The sequence below is a fragment of the Salvelinus alpinus genome, chromosome 35 (genome assembly GCF_045679555.1).
Source record: "Salvelinus alpinus chromosome 35, SLU_Salpinus.1, whole genome shotgun sequence".
NCBI classification, from domain to species: Eukaryota; Metazoa; Chordata; class Actinopteri; order Salmoniformes; family Salmonidae; genus Salvelinus; species Salvelinus alpinus.
In genome coordinates, this window is record NC_092120.1 from 7,229,515 (window position 1) to 7,244,814 (window position 15,300).

At 42.7% G+C, this 15,300-nt stretch overlaps 1 protein-coding gene across 24 annotated transcripts in view; it reads right to left on the reverse strand.

The window, feature by feature from the left end:
- Nucleotides 1-14,936, reverse strand: part of LOC139564316 (E3 ubiquitin-protein ligase UBR5-like) — a 46,560-nt gene extending 31,624 nt beyond the window's left edge. For 10 of the 24 annotated variants that reach the window (XM_071383742.1, XM_071383745.1, XM_071383741.1 and 7 more), the window contains exons 1-19: nucleotides 14,706-14,936; nucleotides 9,996-10,040; nucleotides 9,750-9,831; nucleotides 9,426-9,502; nucleotides 7,115-7,237; nucleotides 6,185-6,470; nucleotides 5,816-5,975; nucleotides 5,336-5,485; nucleotides 4,510-4,721; nucleotides 4,111-4,227; nucleotides 3,598-3,863; nucleotides 3,215-3,332; nucleotides 2,841-3,046; nucleotides 2,506-2,615; nucleotides 1,986-2,098; nucleotides 1,589-1,750; nucleotides 1,256-1,367; nucleotides 963-1,117; nucleotides 631-828 (exon numbers count right to left, since the gene is read on the reverse strand). In XM_071383742.1, coding sequence (XP_071239843.1) covers nucleotides 631-828; nucleotides 963-1,117; nucleotides 1,256-1,367; nucleotides 1,589-1,750; nucleotides 1,986-2,098; nucleotides 2,506-2,615; nucleotides 2,841-3,046; nucleotides 3,215-3,332; nucleotides 3,598-3,863; nucleotides 4,111-4,227; nucleotides 4,510-4,721; nucleotides 5,336-5,485; nucleotides 5,816-5,975; nucleotides 6,185-6,470; nucleotides 7,115-7,237; nucleotides 9,426-9,502; nucleotides 9,750-9,831; nucleotides 9,996-10,040; nucleotides 14,706-14,767 — 2,754 coding nt within the window. In that variant the 5' untranslated portion in view covers nucleotides 14,768-14,936. The remainder of the gene's footprint in view (nucleotides 1-630; nucleotides 829-962; nucleotides 1,118-1,255; nucleotides 1,368-1,588; nucleotides 1,751-1,985; nucleotides 2,099-2,505; nucleotides 2,616-2,840; nucleotides 3,047-3,214; nucleotides 3,333-3,597; nucleotides 3,864-4,110; nucleotides 4,228-4,509; nucleotides 4,722-5,335; nucleotides 5,486-5,815; nucleotides 5,976-6,184; nucleotides 6,471-7,114; nucleotides 7,238-9,425; nucleotides 9,503-9,749; nucleotides 9,832-9,995; nucleotides 10,041-14,705) is intronic. The other 14 variants (XM_071383751.1, XM_071383753.1, XM_071383749.1 and 11 more) reach the window with 6 other exon arrangements.
- Nucleotides 14,937-15,300: the final 364 nt, after the last annotated feature.

Genomic DNA, 15,300 nt, shown 5'->3' on the forward strand with positions numbered 1-15,300 from the left:
ACAATGCCACCTGCCATACTGATCGTTCTGTACGTGATTTCCTGCAAGACAGGAATGTCAGTGTTCTGCCATGGCCAGCGAAGAGCCCGGATCTCAATCCCATTGAGCACGTCTGGGACCTGTTGGATCGGAGGGTGAGGGCTAGGGCCATTCCCCCCAGAAATGTCTGGAAACTTGCAGGTGCCTTGGTGGAAGAGTTGGGTATCATCTCACAGCAAGAACTGGCAAATCTGGTGCAGCCCATGAGGAGGAGATGCACTACAGTACTTAATGCAGCTGGTGGCCACACCAGATACCGACTGTTACTTTTGATTTTGACCCCCCCTTTGTTCAGGGACACATTATTCAATTTCTGTTAGTTACGTCTGTGGAACTTGTTCAGTTTATGTCTCAGTTGTTGAATCTTATGTTTATAAAAATATTTACACATGTTAAGTTTGCTGAAAATAAACGCTGTTGACAGTGAGAGGACGTTTCTATTTTTGCTGAGTTTATATTAAGCATGTTTTTTTGGTCCAGAAGTAAGCTCAATCTAGGGAAACCTGCAAAAATGATGATCCTCCCAGTAACAATTTGACCATCAACTAAATAATCCCCTTTGAGCTATAAATAATATCACATTTTGCTAACCTCCACAGCCAATATGATAATAGCAGCTTTCTTCTTGATGGTTGAGTTGGTGGGGAGGTTGGCCAGGGAGTGCACCCCCATGCCCAGGCTGGCGATGGGCGGCAGGTCCAGCCACTCAGGGTCTCGAATCCCGCCCATACAGTCTTTGGCCATTGGGTAAATTGTGCCATTTCCATCCCGAAGGATGACTGGGGAGTCCTGGAAATAAAATTGTCAAAATGTGCTTCGAAAATGAGGAAATTGTTGGATATGCAATTGCCTACACAACCTTTTCGCAATACATGAAGCATGGCTAAATTTGAAAAGGTATTGAGTAGCGGAGAGGTGCTGACCTGTCCTGCGGTGAAGATTGCTACATTGCGTTCACTCTGCCCCAGGAAGGCCAGGTTACTGGTGGGGAAGTTATTCTCCTGCTCTGCTTTGCCTGTGGCCAGGTCAAAGATACAGTACCTCACCCAGTTACCAGTCTTCAGCACTGCGTGGACTCCTGAAGGGGCAGACAACACAGCAAGTCAGAAATACACATAGAATTTATTAATATCCACACTTAAACACTCAGTAGTACATTATCGGCATTCGGCACCAACATTAATTACTACATTGTATTGTTATGCAGATGTCTTACCTTTGGAGTCAACATTCACAGCCAGAATCTCAGCCTTCTCTGGGATGCAGAGTTTTTTAGGTGTACGCTGGAAGCAATCTGGAACTTTAGGAGTTCCACCAGTTTTCACCACCTGTTGATAAATAGAGGCACCAGCTTTTAGACAAACAACATTTATACAACAGATGTAATACTACAATGACAGATAGTTTTATTGTAAAATTGGGCTTAGATTGATTAAATAATTGCACAAACATTAAACCATCACTGAAAACACACATTTGTATGGGAGTAATAACTACACTATAATGTTTTATAAGTTTGTGAGTGTAAGTGAGTGTCCAATAGTTGTACCTGTAACTCATCTATTCTGAGCAGCCTACAGTCCTGCAGCAGTGAGGAGGGGTCAGAGTCAGTGATGGGAGCTGGAGCACTAGTCTGACTCGGCTGTGTGCTCACGCTGCTTGATGTCCCTGGAAACTTCACAGCTACATACGCACCGTCCACTTTCAGCACCTGAAGTAAAAAATAAAATTAAAAAAAGTCTTACTACGGCTTTGAGTTCTGCTCTTAGGCATTTCTTTACATGTAAATGAAAACGGAAATAAAAAAATTACTCTAGGTTTTAGAAATAACTATCAAATATGTGATAAATCTAAATATTTTGTTGTTAATAAAAACAAAACAATGGCGTCTATCCCCCAGCCTGCCAGAGTGTTAGGGTCTGGTCCCTTCCTGTAGCCACACCCACCTTTCCCACAGGGACATTTTTAACATCCTCCACAAACACCACTTCCCGAAGAGGCCACTGCTCCTCGTTCACCTTCTCCTCCTCTTTGGGAGCCGGGGTCGAGCGTCTTCGTTCTGTAAGGGCAGAGAACACATGTTAGGATATTCATACAACAGCAGACCAGACCTGGGTTAACAAACATGTAAAATACTCAAGGTGTGCTTGATTTAGCTTGTCCACTGTGCAAGGTGGGCAGGGTTTGCACTTTTAGGACTATTCTATTTGGGTTCCATTGTACCATGCAAGCTAAATCAAGTGCAGCACAAGCATTTGACGTAAGTATTTAACCCAGGTCTCGTAAGCAGATACAGCAGATTTCATTATCAGATACAACAACTAGAGACAAACTCAAACTGCAAGCAAAAAAATTCTAATTGAGACCTGCAATTGCCACACCATCCGTTTCTAAGGCAAATGAGTCATGGCAATATTAGAGCGAGAGAGAGAGGTGATTAGTATAGTAGCTAGTAATGTGACGTACTGTAGGGCAGCGAAGCACTGCTAGCGATGGAGGAGGTGTCACTGCAGGTGGAGGCCGGGGAAGGAGGGGGCCCCATCTCAGTCTTTACCAACTCCGGCTTGCTCTCCGTTCTAAGGCGAGAATGGGTAGGACTGAGTTCATGAGTGTTGGAGATGAGGGCCATTGATTTAGATTTGGAGTGGCTTTGAAGGGAACAAGCTGATCTCAATTCACTCCCTACTCCTTCCCGTGGGCCTAACCCTTTGATATTTGCAAACATAGAAGGGTTAGGGCCAAGGGAAAAGGGCAGGGAGCGAATTGAGACCAGATGCTCTCTGAAATGGAAGCTAACTCACTTGATCTCCTGTGTCTTGGTGGTCTTGTCCATGTTCTTGAGGCTCTCTGGTGATCGCAGCTGGAACCTGCAGCTGTCGTTCATGTTCCAGACAGACTCGAGGAGCAGTCCCACCTTGGGGATCCCAGCGTTGACAGAAAAGGCAACGGCCCCGGCGTGGTAGAGGGGGTTATTCCTCAGGCACACCTGGAGAGAGGACACAAACACCTGTTCACATTCGTTCAAAAGCAGTGTACGAGTGTACGCAACAGACATCCAACCGGATTCACAGGTGCAGAGAACAAAAACATTTCAGGAAAAAGGAACATTTATACACAGGGTTCTAATGCTCCCAGTCTTGGTTTAATGTTATGTTTTAATGTTATGTTTTGTCACCTGCGTTCCCACGGTGATGTTGGGTATTGAGGAGATACCGGCACTGGACTTTGGCTTCTTGTTCTTGGCTCTAGCCTTTTCAAGCATCTTTTTCCGTTGACTAAAAGGCACAACACCCCTGAGGAAACATTTCAAAACATAAACCACTAACATCCAGCTTAACCTTCTTGTACGCATAGATCTCTCAAGGACCGAGTTCTACATTTGCACTGGACATTTGAGTAGAGCGAGGGCCTCTGGCCAGCCACTGCCTGAGTTCAACTAGTAATTGTTATCTTTCAAATACTTTAGCAGCACTTGATTGAGCTTGCTTGGCACAATCCCAGTGCAAATCCCGCCAATCTCTCTCCTCTCGGCAGTGAGGATTAACTACTGTAACTCACCACCAGTACAGGTTGCTCTCCAGCTGGGCGCAGGTGTAGAGGGCACAGCAGTGCAGAGACACGATGCGCTCCCCCTGCAGCTCAGGGTAGGCCTGGGCACTGTGTTCCAGCTTGGATGCCACGCTGCTCAGGGTGTCATCCATCCAGGTCGCCACCTTGTTGGTCTCCGTGGCCACGGTGGCTCTGATGCTGTTAGCAGACAGCAGGGTGATCTTCTCATTGGTCAGGCCCAGGAAGGACACCCGGGGGTGGCGGATAGAAGGGTTCTGATTGGAGGAGGAGTCCATTTTTTAGATATATATATTTTTTAATGGGGTGGGTTTGCTAATAAAACATGTATTTGAATGAAAACACCTATTTACAAAGTAGTCCTCAGGAGGAGAGTTGGTGTTAGTGTACAGCACTGGTCTCTGATAAATCATCTGAATTTTATTTGATAAAGGCTGCTGCTGAATCCTTGACACTGTTCATGCAATCAGTCCTGTTGGCTTGTTGTACAGTACAGATGTTTACCTGTGTGTTTCTGTATGGTTCTGGTTCACTCCACTTCCACTGGTAGAGTTCCCCCTTAGAGCTCACTGCCACCAGCTCAGAGAACAAGGACCCGATGCTCACAAACTTCACACCATCCTGGACCAAAACGCCAACAGAAACATTACTTAGAAAAATGTGCTCATCTGATCTGTGCATATTAACCCAAAACAATATTGAGGATATAGACCTAGCGAAAACTATTAAAACATATTGTTAGAAATAAACCAAGTGGGAAATCCATTAATGTGATAAATTAATGCTGTCATGTTCCCTGAACAAGCTTTATTGACATCACATCAATGAACACCAAAATGAGTGGACCTTCCCTTTAATCAAATTATTCCATCAACCAATCGATCAATGTCCTCATCCTCCCACCTTGTCAGGCCACCACTGCAGCTCCTCGCCCAGAGAGACAGGGCTCTGGACGGGGATGTTCTTCTTGTCCAGGCTGGGCTCCCCCTCGCGGCTGGTGGAGCCCCTCTCTGTGTCAAACGAGGCCCCATCCAGCCACCTCCGCTCCCGCAACCTCAACACAGACTCGCGCTCACGCAACAGCTCTGAGTCACGCTCTAAGGGAAGAAGGAGAACTGGTATGGCAATGGGGTCACACCAGTGGGATAAAAGTAAGCCACTCTCTGGGGAAGACCCATCAACAAATTAAAGAGATTTGTTTTTGGAATTATGCAAATAAGAGGGTTTTGGCAGTAAAAAGGGGAAAGTTAATAGTGGTGTCTGTCTGCACACTCACATGTTGAAATGTGAGGTAGGAGGACAGGTCAGGATAGATTAGAGATAGACATGCATTACAAGGGAAAGGGTTTATCCTACAGCATAAGGCTGCAGTAGAGAGTGGTGCCTGTAATGACAGGGTCTAGCGGGCCTTTCTCAGAGGGCTCACTGAAGAACAGGTATTATGGCCATGCAGCACACTGAACACACATTCACAACACCACATTGGCTTTGCCGACAAGTTGAAAAGGAAAGACTAGTATTGACTTTAACAATATACCTCAACTATCAGAGAACTAAAAGCATATACTATATATGGTGAAAAGTAATCTTACATCCATTTAGGTAACGGATAAGGTAACTTGTTACTACAACTATTTAGGAAGATAAATGATTTAAATCTCCACCTCCCGACTACAGAGGAGGAGGATGGTCCCTAGGCAGCAGCTCTGAGTGCCGTGTGGTCAGTTACCTCGCGAGGAGCCCAGGCGGGACAGGGAGGAGCGTCTGAAGGAGGGGTAGCCGAAGTAGCTGATGTCCTCAGAGAACATGGCGTCAGCATCGATGATGACACTGGGGTGGGCTGAGTGGATGTCAGCGTCCAGCAAGGACATCAGGTCCTCTGTAAGGTCAACACAAAAGAGAGGGATGTTTATGACATAACTATTATTGTCCCATCAGGCAAGGGTCAAACCCATAGGTTAATAAAGACGTTTGCATTTAGAATTTTTGTGAAAACTCCTTCGGTTTCACAAATGTAGCAAATCACAAATTTAGCAAATACCAACTATCTACATAAAGCGTTCACATAAGCCCCTTAAACCAGACCAAACGGTTTGAGAGCCCTCTGCTCCTTCATACAAAGCTGCCATGTTGAGTCTTTCTTGCAATAGATTATCATCCTAATGAGACAAAGCTGTAGAATACACATCAAGGTGAAATAAAGTGGTACCTCCAGGGAGGTAGGACTCGCTGGCTGTGTCATCGCCATCGTCACCGTCCTCATCGTCTCTGCTCAGTAGGTTGTTGACGGCCAGGTTGACATCCAGATTGGTCCTCTGGAGCTCCCGGATGATCACACTCCTAGACTTCCCCTGGAGGACCACCTGAGCCTGGGGAAGAGGGGAGGCAACATGAAGATCACCACCCAGAAATCAACCATGTGACGGTGGTGACTGAGCATCAGAGAGAAGTGAAGGCCATGTGTTGAGGCTCTTTATAAAATTAATGGGGGGCTCTGGTCAAGCAATAAAATTGTCATATGGTGAGGTCACTTCCAGAATATAAATAAATGTAGTTGAGGACAGACAGTGGGTCTAACCTGGGAGATGAGTTCCTCTGGGATGACCGAGGCAGGGATGACAGGCTGGGGCTGGCTACCCAGGAGACCAGAGCCCCGGTCCCTCCCTGTGCGGATCACCCTGGTCTGACGTCTCGAGTCCCTGGCAGCTGTAGACGACCTCCCAGAGGAGCCTCCACCACCTCCTCCACTGACCGCTCCTCCTACACCTCCTCCCCCTGCACCTCCTACACTGCTGCTGCTGCCGCCGCCGCCACCTCCTCCTCCTCCACCTGATCCACCATTCACCCCGGAGCTCCAGCGACTACTGTTATAGCACAAGGCGAAGGTCAGGCACAGCAGTCAGCCACACAGCAGAAACTCTCAACTCAACACACGGCTGTCTGCCTGCACACTGGATTAGCAATTAACCGTGGGACAGCTGGCTTTCACAGAGAGAGCAGAGGTCCTAGGGTATTTATGCATACCGCAATTTGGAAGAAATTGTTTGGTAGCAAATGTCTTGTCATTTTTGAAAGATGAATTTGACTACATTAAATCTCATAATTAAGGGGCCAGTAAAGTAAGAAAAAAAAACAAGGTGGAAAAAACTATGGAGGATGGTAGATTGCTTTCACCTAGTGTCATTCAAAATCAGCCCACACCACATTTCTATCAAAGCTCAATAGGTATTTTATGTTTATGCCTTTAACCTCAGAGCTGCTGCTGCTTTGGATTGAAGGTCCCAACTTCCAGGACAACTCGGTGCTACAAGGTCTGATTCTGACCACGTCATCTCATTTTACATGGACAATACCTGAATCCTGGATAGTAATAATGCCTTCAGCAGTCCTCCTGCAGCTGTCTTTGTCTAGGCCTAAGTGGCGCTAATGCACATGAAGCCATATAACGACTTTACCCGAGTGCGTCTAGGGGAGGTTTTTCCTGAGGGCCCTTACTGCCAGAACTTACCCAAGGGTGTTGCCTGCCAGTCTGCCCAGTGTGTCAGAGCCAGACAGGAACCAGGGAGGATCACTAGTCCTGCCTGGCCTGGAGCTCCTTCCTGTCCCTGAACCACTGCCACTCAACTTTGAACTGGAAACAAAAGACGGGAGATCAGATCAGTTACTACATACCTAGTAGTCCCACATAATGGGACCGAAGATTAAGACGACAACCTGGGAGTGGAAATCCCAGGTTGTGGCCCATGTCTTAGGGCTTTTACATTTTTATGTTTAAGGTTAAAAAAATAAAAAAATACCGGGGAAATGGAGACTAGCATGGCAACACCCTCAGGAATCAGAATTGGCTGCAACTCGTTCCGCCTTCAAGACTTATTCCTTTTTAAAGGTTCTTGGGATTTTTTAGGGCTGCGATTGCTAACTCCTAAAATAAGAATTTGATATCATCGGAGTGTATTGTGTTAAATGTGATGTCTATTGTACATGGATGTATGAATATGCTGCAGTCTAGGTTTAATTGAGTCAACTGCATTACATACTTGCCACCAAATCATGAGCAACGCCTGAGACTGACCATAACAGCATTGTCCTCTCTGAGATTCAAACCCATGACTCCTTTGTACACAGTATCTCAATATATTGTGAATTGCTTCCCAATGAAAGAATGCAGATACATTTTACTATTAGGCATTTTAGCAACACACAAAATATAGAAGTGTTTTATTTAGCAACTGAGTATATTAGGCCTAACAATGAAAGGAATTGTGCAGACTTCTGCAGAAATAAAACAAACCTGTAAAAATGTACATTTGTTTATCATTTATTACACAAGTATGACACTAAAAAAATGAAATATAGTGAGGAGTGTGACTGGATATTATTCTGAGTGGAAGCTTTGTTCAGTCAGCTGTCAAAGTTACTGATTGAAAATGTGCAGTGCTTTTTCCACAGTAAGGCTTTCCAGTAACCCACAATGCAGCTGACTGCAAAGCTTTTACCATTTGAAACCATCTAATTTTCTTTTGAAAAGTTCAGCTTATTTCACCGTGCCAGGCAACAAAACATGTGCTCTGCAAAAAACTTAAAGTAAACCAGTCACATTATTCACCAGTCTTTCTCAGGCTGATTCACTTGCATGCTTTGCAACTAGAGGGCCTAGTTCACGGTTTGACGCTGTTCTGCTGGTAAGACATATATGGTATCAATGAAACTCACAAATGCATGCTGGCCACCAACACAATCCCGAGCAACAGCTAAAAAGGCATTCTTGCTCATACAAAATAAAACGAAGAAAAGCAAATTCATAAATGCAATTGGCTTTCAGAACGCAGCCTAGATTTCCTAAATGCTAAAATACCATTGCGAGCTTTGTTTTGTCTAGTTTTTGTTTGGGACAGTAAATTGCAGAGATGGAATAAAATACCAATTACTTATCTATAAAACACACATTGTCCATGATGCAAAACACCTCAACACAGTCAACACTTTCTGGTCTTTCATTTGTCATAGTGTTTTAAGTGACTAAATAATAACATAATGAAACTGTTCAACTAGTAGGCCTAAGTACTTAGTAAGAACTCTGTGGAACTCAACTCGCAGGACTCACCATTGCTAGGCTTCAGCATGCAGGAGTCAAGGCAGAAAAATATCTTGCTGCGTTTTGTAAATGCAGATCTAAACCGCTTCTTATTGTCAATTCTGCTCGGCTTCAGTCAGGGTTCGCACCAAATCAAGAATGTAAAAGGACTCATTTTTATGCTTCAGTGTCACTTCTCCACTCAGATGAAATCTCTGTTCTCTCATAGGATCACCAGACAGCGCTCTGACTGATATGATGTGTTTGGTACTTTCCTCCAGTGTAGTTTATACAGTAACAAGTTACAAAGCAAGATTATCATCAGCCAAAACATTAGGAAATGTAGCTGGCTACATTCTTTCGATGACAAACATTACAAATATGGTGGCCACCCATCGTTTTTGCAAAAAAATACCTTGCTTTTTCATTGCAAACTAATTTACTAGCCAAATAGCATTGCACTTCTGTTATCATCGGATGAAAACAATTTTCTGCCGAATGTGCTGCACTAATGTATTTTGTGTGAAGAAAAGGGGCGTGCAACTATATAGTTTCACTCAACTGAAGCAAAAGATTTTACAAAAATGCAATATAAAAACGCAGGTGAAATGGTTTAAAACGCAGATTTTTTTATGGTATATGTTTTGAAAACACCAATTTCTGAAAGCTAATGCAACCCCTGGTATATAAAGTTCTCCCAAACTCCATTAGGATGAAACTATTTTCCTAGTGTAAACAGTCTCACCCATCGTTGCCATCTGGTTTGGTCAGCTCCAGACGATCAGGCTGGACAGCAAAGCTGATCCGACACACACGTCCATCCTGGAAAGAAAGAAATTACTACATATTATCAAAAAGGAAAAGGTGATGGCATGTCACAAAACACAAAAATATTTATTTTATTAATAAATGGTGCTCTTATTATTTAATTGTTTTAAACAAAAACAGACACTGTGTGCACTGTATAGGAAATATGGTGCCATTTGGATTCACAACCTCCATCCAAAATGTAGAGGCAGTACAGCTCAAATGTTAATGATTGTAATATACATAAATCCTTCAATGTTACCTCAAGCAGAAAGCCAGCATGGTTTGGTCCAACTACACACTGTTTTAAGGTGGCCTGCTCCAGCAGGTTGAGGTGTGGATGACTGCATTGGAGACAGACAATGTAGTGAATGTTAACATGTAGAAAAGCTATAAAACCGCTATATATTTATCTGTGGAGTGTGGTCCCTGCTGAAAGACATGGCTGAATAATACATTTGCTGATAATTCCACAGTTAAAATAAAATACATAATTTTCAGGTCTTACCTGTTAAAGTTGTATTTGTTGAGTTTCTCCGACACTTCACGAAGTCTGTTAAGGATAAAAATCCAATAAAAAATAGACATTAGTGAGATTGTTCATTCCTGTTCACGGTGTGAATCTGTGCAATTAACAGTCTGGAAATCCATGGCCAATGAGGACATTTCTACTAGTCTGTACTCTGTGTAGACTATAAGGAGCATGGCATCTGCTTACACGACATTAACAAGAAGTCCGATGAGAATCTCAAATACTGATGACAATAGTATCAAAATTGCTCACCAGCTTCAATTAAAAAAAAAAAAATCTAATTGGCAGTATAGCTAAACAGTTAGAGCATGGTGTGTATAACCATATGCACTGCATTGGGACTGTTGCCTTCACTCACAGGATGCCAGCGGGCAGGTCATTCCCAAAGTCAAAAGAGACAGGGAATGTGCGGAGCTACAGTTGAAGTCGGAAGTTTACATACACCTTAGCCAAATACATTTAAACTCAGTTTTTCACAATTCCTGACATTTAATCAGAGTAAAAATTCCCTCTCTTAAGTCAGTTAGGATCACCACTTTATTTTAAGAATGTGAAATGTCAGAAGGATTTATTTCAGCTTTTATTTTATTCATCACATTCCCAGTGGGTCAGAAGTTTACATACTAATTGAGTGTATTTGGTAGCATTGCCTTTAAATTGTTTAACTTGGGTCAAACGTTTCAAGTAGACTTCCACAAGCTTCCCACAATAAGTTGGGTGAATTTTGGCCCATTCCTCCTGACAGAGCTGGTGTAACTGAGTCAGGTTTGTAGGCCTCCTTGCTCGCACACACTTTTTCTGTTCTGCCCACACATTTTCTATAGGATTGAGGTCAGGGCTTTGTGATGGCCACTCCAATACCTTGACTTTGTTGTCCTTAAGCCATCTTGCAACAACATCGGAAGTATGCTTGGGGTCAAAAGTCCATTTGGAAGACCAATTTGCGACCAACCTTTAACTTCCTGACTGATGTCTTGAAATATTGCTTCAATATATCCACGCAATTCTCTTTCCTCGTGATGCCATTTATTTTGTGAAGTGCACCAGTGTCTCCTGCAGCAAAGCACCCCCACAACATGATGCTGCCACCCCTGTGCTTCCCGGTTGGGATGATGGTCTTCGGCTTGCAAGCCTCCCCCTTTTCCCTCCAAACATAACGATGGTCATTATAGCCAAACAGTTCCATTTTTGTTTCATCAGACCAGAAGACATTTCTCCAAAAAGTACGATCTTTGTCCCCATGTGCAGTTGCAAACCGTAGTCTGGCTTTTTTTATGGCGGTTTTGGAGCAGTGGCTTCTTCCGTGCTAAGCGGCCTTTCAGGTTAGGTCGATATAGGTCTCATTTTACAGTGGATAGAGAGATACTTTTGTACCCATTTCCTCCAGCATCTTCACAAGGTTCTTTGCTGTTGTTCTGGGATTGATTTGCACTTTTCGCACCAAAGTACGTTCATCTCTAGGAGACAGAACACGTCTCCTTCCTGAGCGGTATGACGGCTGCGTGGTCCCATGATGTTTATACTTGCGTACTATTATTGTTTGTACAGATGAACGTGGTACCTTCAGGCGTTTGGAAATTGCTCCCAAGGATGAACCAGACTTGTGGAAGTCTACAATTTTCTTTCTGAGGTCTTGGCTGATTTCTTTTGATTTTCCTATGATGTCAAGCAAAGAGGCACTGACTTTGAAGGTAGGCCTTGAAATACATCCACAGGTACACCTCCAATTGACTCAAATGATGTCAATTAGCCTGTCAGAAGCTTCTAAAGCCATGACATCATTTTCAGAATTTCCAAGCTGTTTAAAGGCACAGTCAACTTAGTGAACGTAAACTTCTGACCCACTGGAATTGTGATACAGTGAATTATAAGTGAAATAAATCTGTCTAAACAATTGTTGGAAAATTACTAATGTCATGCAAATTAGATGTCCTAACCGACTTGCCAAAACTATAGTTTGTAAACAAGAAATTTGTAGAGTGGTTGTAAAACTAGTTTTAATGACTCCAACCTACGTGTATGTAAACTTCCGACTTCAACTGTACATCAGTACTATTGTGACCATTCTTTTTAGTACAAGTTTAGCAGAGTGATTATTTAGTACAACTCCAAGTCCTTAACTGTCACCATCTTAGACCTGCAAAATCTTTGATTCTAAGTAAGTTTAAAAACCATGTCGTGTAAAACATGGCAGGCTGACAGCTTTACTTTGTTTCAGCTCTAGCATCTATTCTCTCAACGAGTGAACCAGGCACATTCCTTACTCCTTTTGCTTGCTATGAAATGACAGGTCAAATAGGATCAACAATTGTTTAAACAGAGCTTCAACTGCTATAGGCTACACTACTGAAAGCATTGATTCTCAATTTAATGGTTGAAGTACAACAATGGTTATGTTGACAGGAAACAGGTGAAGAGAACAAACATTTAATTAATCCATATGCTCAAGGGAGCAAGTCAATACACCAAGGCTGATATCATACAAAAAGTCAGCCGCAGAAAGTGGACAAATCTTGTCAAAGGTGTTGCAAAGGGGAAAGGCTATCAGACAGTAGAATGCAAGCTGTAAGGGGTGAAAATTTAAGTAATAGGCCTACGCCAAATGACATTTCCTGTCAAGCAAGCCCAGTGGACAAGCCAATGGATGGCAATGACTTATAAGGCATGGCCCGGCCGGTTGTCCAGCGACAGGAACCAGTCCGTCAGCAGAAGATAAACAATGAGCCAGCAACACTGTCTTGATATATGAGGCACACCACCCAGAGCCATTAAAAACTAACATCAACAGGACAGAAGGGTTCTTTTAGTCTGCAAGAAATGTGTTTGCGTATTCTAAACCTAATGTTCTCCTCCTAACCTGTACAAAAATACTGTTTGATCCAGTCAGAGAAGAATTAGTGTACTCATCTGGGTCATGAAAAGACATCCTGAACAGTCGAGGCAAGAGCAGTCCATGAGACTGGCTTGTGAGTCACAACCTATAAGCAAATATCCTATTTATTTGGGATAAAAGTATGCCTCTTGACAACTATGGTACGAAACACCTCTTTGGTAAGACAACTACAGTTGAGCAGTAGGGGGATATATTAGCACATGGTGACCATATAGTAAATGTGAATGCATGCCATTGCTAGCAGCTTGTAAAAGATATGGCTTACTTGGGGAATGATTGTCAATCCACATCAGCCAATTATGTCGCAAGATGAGTGAACATGATTGTATTAGGCCCAGGTTAAGTCAACTGAACCATCTTGGTCAATTAGGCCCAAGCAGGTGGCCAATGGTACAGACCTGGATTCTACACAAGTACAAAATCCTAGCTTCATATGTCATATCCTGGCTTTTAATTCAAGGTCATTCAATATGTGCTTTTCCAACATCCCAATCTCTGTCTTAAAGTAGAACGGCACATTAATCAGTTCAATCTCAATGGATGATATAAATAGGTTTACTATAAATCACCTACAGAGCAAAATGCAGGTCACAAGACAGACAGTCAACTGTTCATAGCTGGTCCTTGTCTCTCTTAAGCTAACGCCTTTAAAAAATAGTAATTTAAAAAAGGCCAACTCCACCACTTTCAACCTCATTTTTATTATGTCCAGCATATGTGAAAACGGCGCATTTCTGTTTTGTACTTAAAAGAATACAAAGTTATAAAGGTCTTGCTACCAAATTATATCTTCAACAGTGATTTTCAAACAGTGTGAGATTCGCGGTGACATGGGGGCCAAGAAAAGACACCCTTGGCCTAGAAACTCGTTGCAGGTTTTGTAAATCATAATTGTTTTACTTTTAATCCTACCTGCAATGTCACAGAGAAGCATTTTTTAGTACCGTATCTTTTAAAACCACATATCATAGAAAAGCGCTGTTTTCACATACTGTATTGGTTTGATGCTGGAGATTATGAATATGACGTTGAAAACGGGCTGATGTTATTTTTTTTATTTAACTAGGCAAGTTGCAAGTTCACGAGGAACAATATTAGTTGGTCGCCTAACGTTTGTTAGTTAACTAACGTCGTTGGCTAGATAAACAAGTCGTAGCAAATAAGCAAATAATCCAATGTTAGCTTACAATTGGTTGGCTGGATAACGGTACCTAACTAGGAAGCAAACATATTGGCACAAGTGTGGCTAGCTTAGCTAACGTTATCTAGCAGTGACTAATACATTAGCTAGCTTATTAGCCACTTAACTAGCTAGCTACATCTTCAATGGTTCCGTTGAGCTGGCCAACTGGATAGTCGACAATAAGATATACAAAAGGTAGTTAACATGACATACACAATGTCAAATGCAAAAAAACATTGACGGATCATTACAATGCCATAATCACCGACGTACCCCCCATCCCCCAAGCCGCATTGTCCATCTCAACGCTGACCATCGGCCAATCATTCCAGGCAGTCAGAGAACGAACGACACAGCTCCGTTAACTGCTGCTAGCTCTGGCTAACTAGCTTATTAGCCTAGCAGGCTAGCTAACGACGTTAGCTACGTTGAAGAGGCTTGTTCAAGATTCCGGGCCTTACTTCAAGAACGGTAATGTGGTCGAAAATTGTTCGATTGAAATATACATGACAATATGAACATTGCTTCGAAACAAATAGATAATCGTCGGGTGCCACACCCTACACATAAATTGATTTAAACCCTTATTTTCCACGCCCGCAACAAATACCTGTCATTGAGCTGGTCCTCAGTCCCGGGCAACGGGTGAACCACGAAGTGTATGGATGTCATGGATCCAATCCAAATGAACACACAAATGTGTCTGGGAAATGTTATTTTCTCGATATCTGTATATGTAATGATTCATATAAATATTTTATGACAAAAAATCCCGAGTTTAGAACTACAGCCTCCTCACCCACATGCCGCCATCTTAACTCTACCAAGCTTTTTCGTTCTGTATGTTGATTAACGTTAGCACACACGCAAACTGGATGCTGGTTGGACCTTGAACAGAAACAGGGAATATGTTAAACGGAACGGGATTGGTTTAGAGAATAAAGGCAATGAAGAGAAAGGAAATGAACAATTCTAGACGTCTAACTCGTGCTATTTTAACAATTTAACTGGATTGTGATAAATCTATTTATTTGGGTATTTTATTAGGATCCACATCAGCTGTTGCGAAAGCAGCGGCTACTCTTCCTGGGGTCCACACCAAACATGAAACATAATACAGAATAACATAATACAGAACATCAATAGACAAGAATGTGTTCATATATGATGTCTAGGATTAGTAGACTACAGTTTAAAGGAAATTG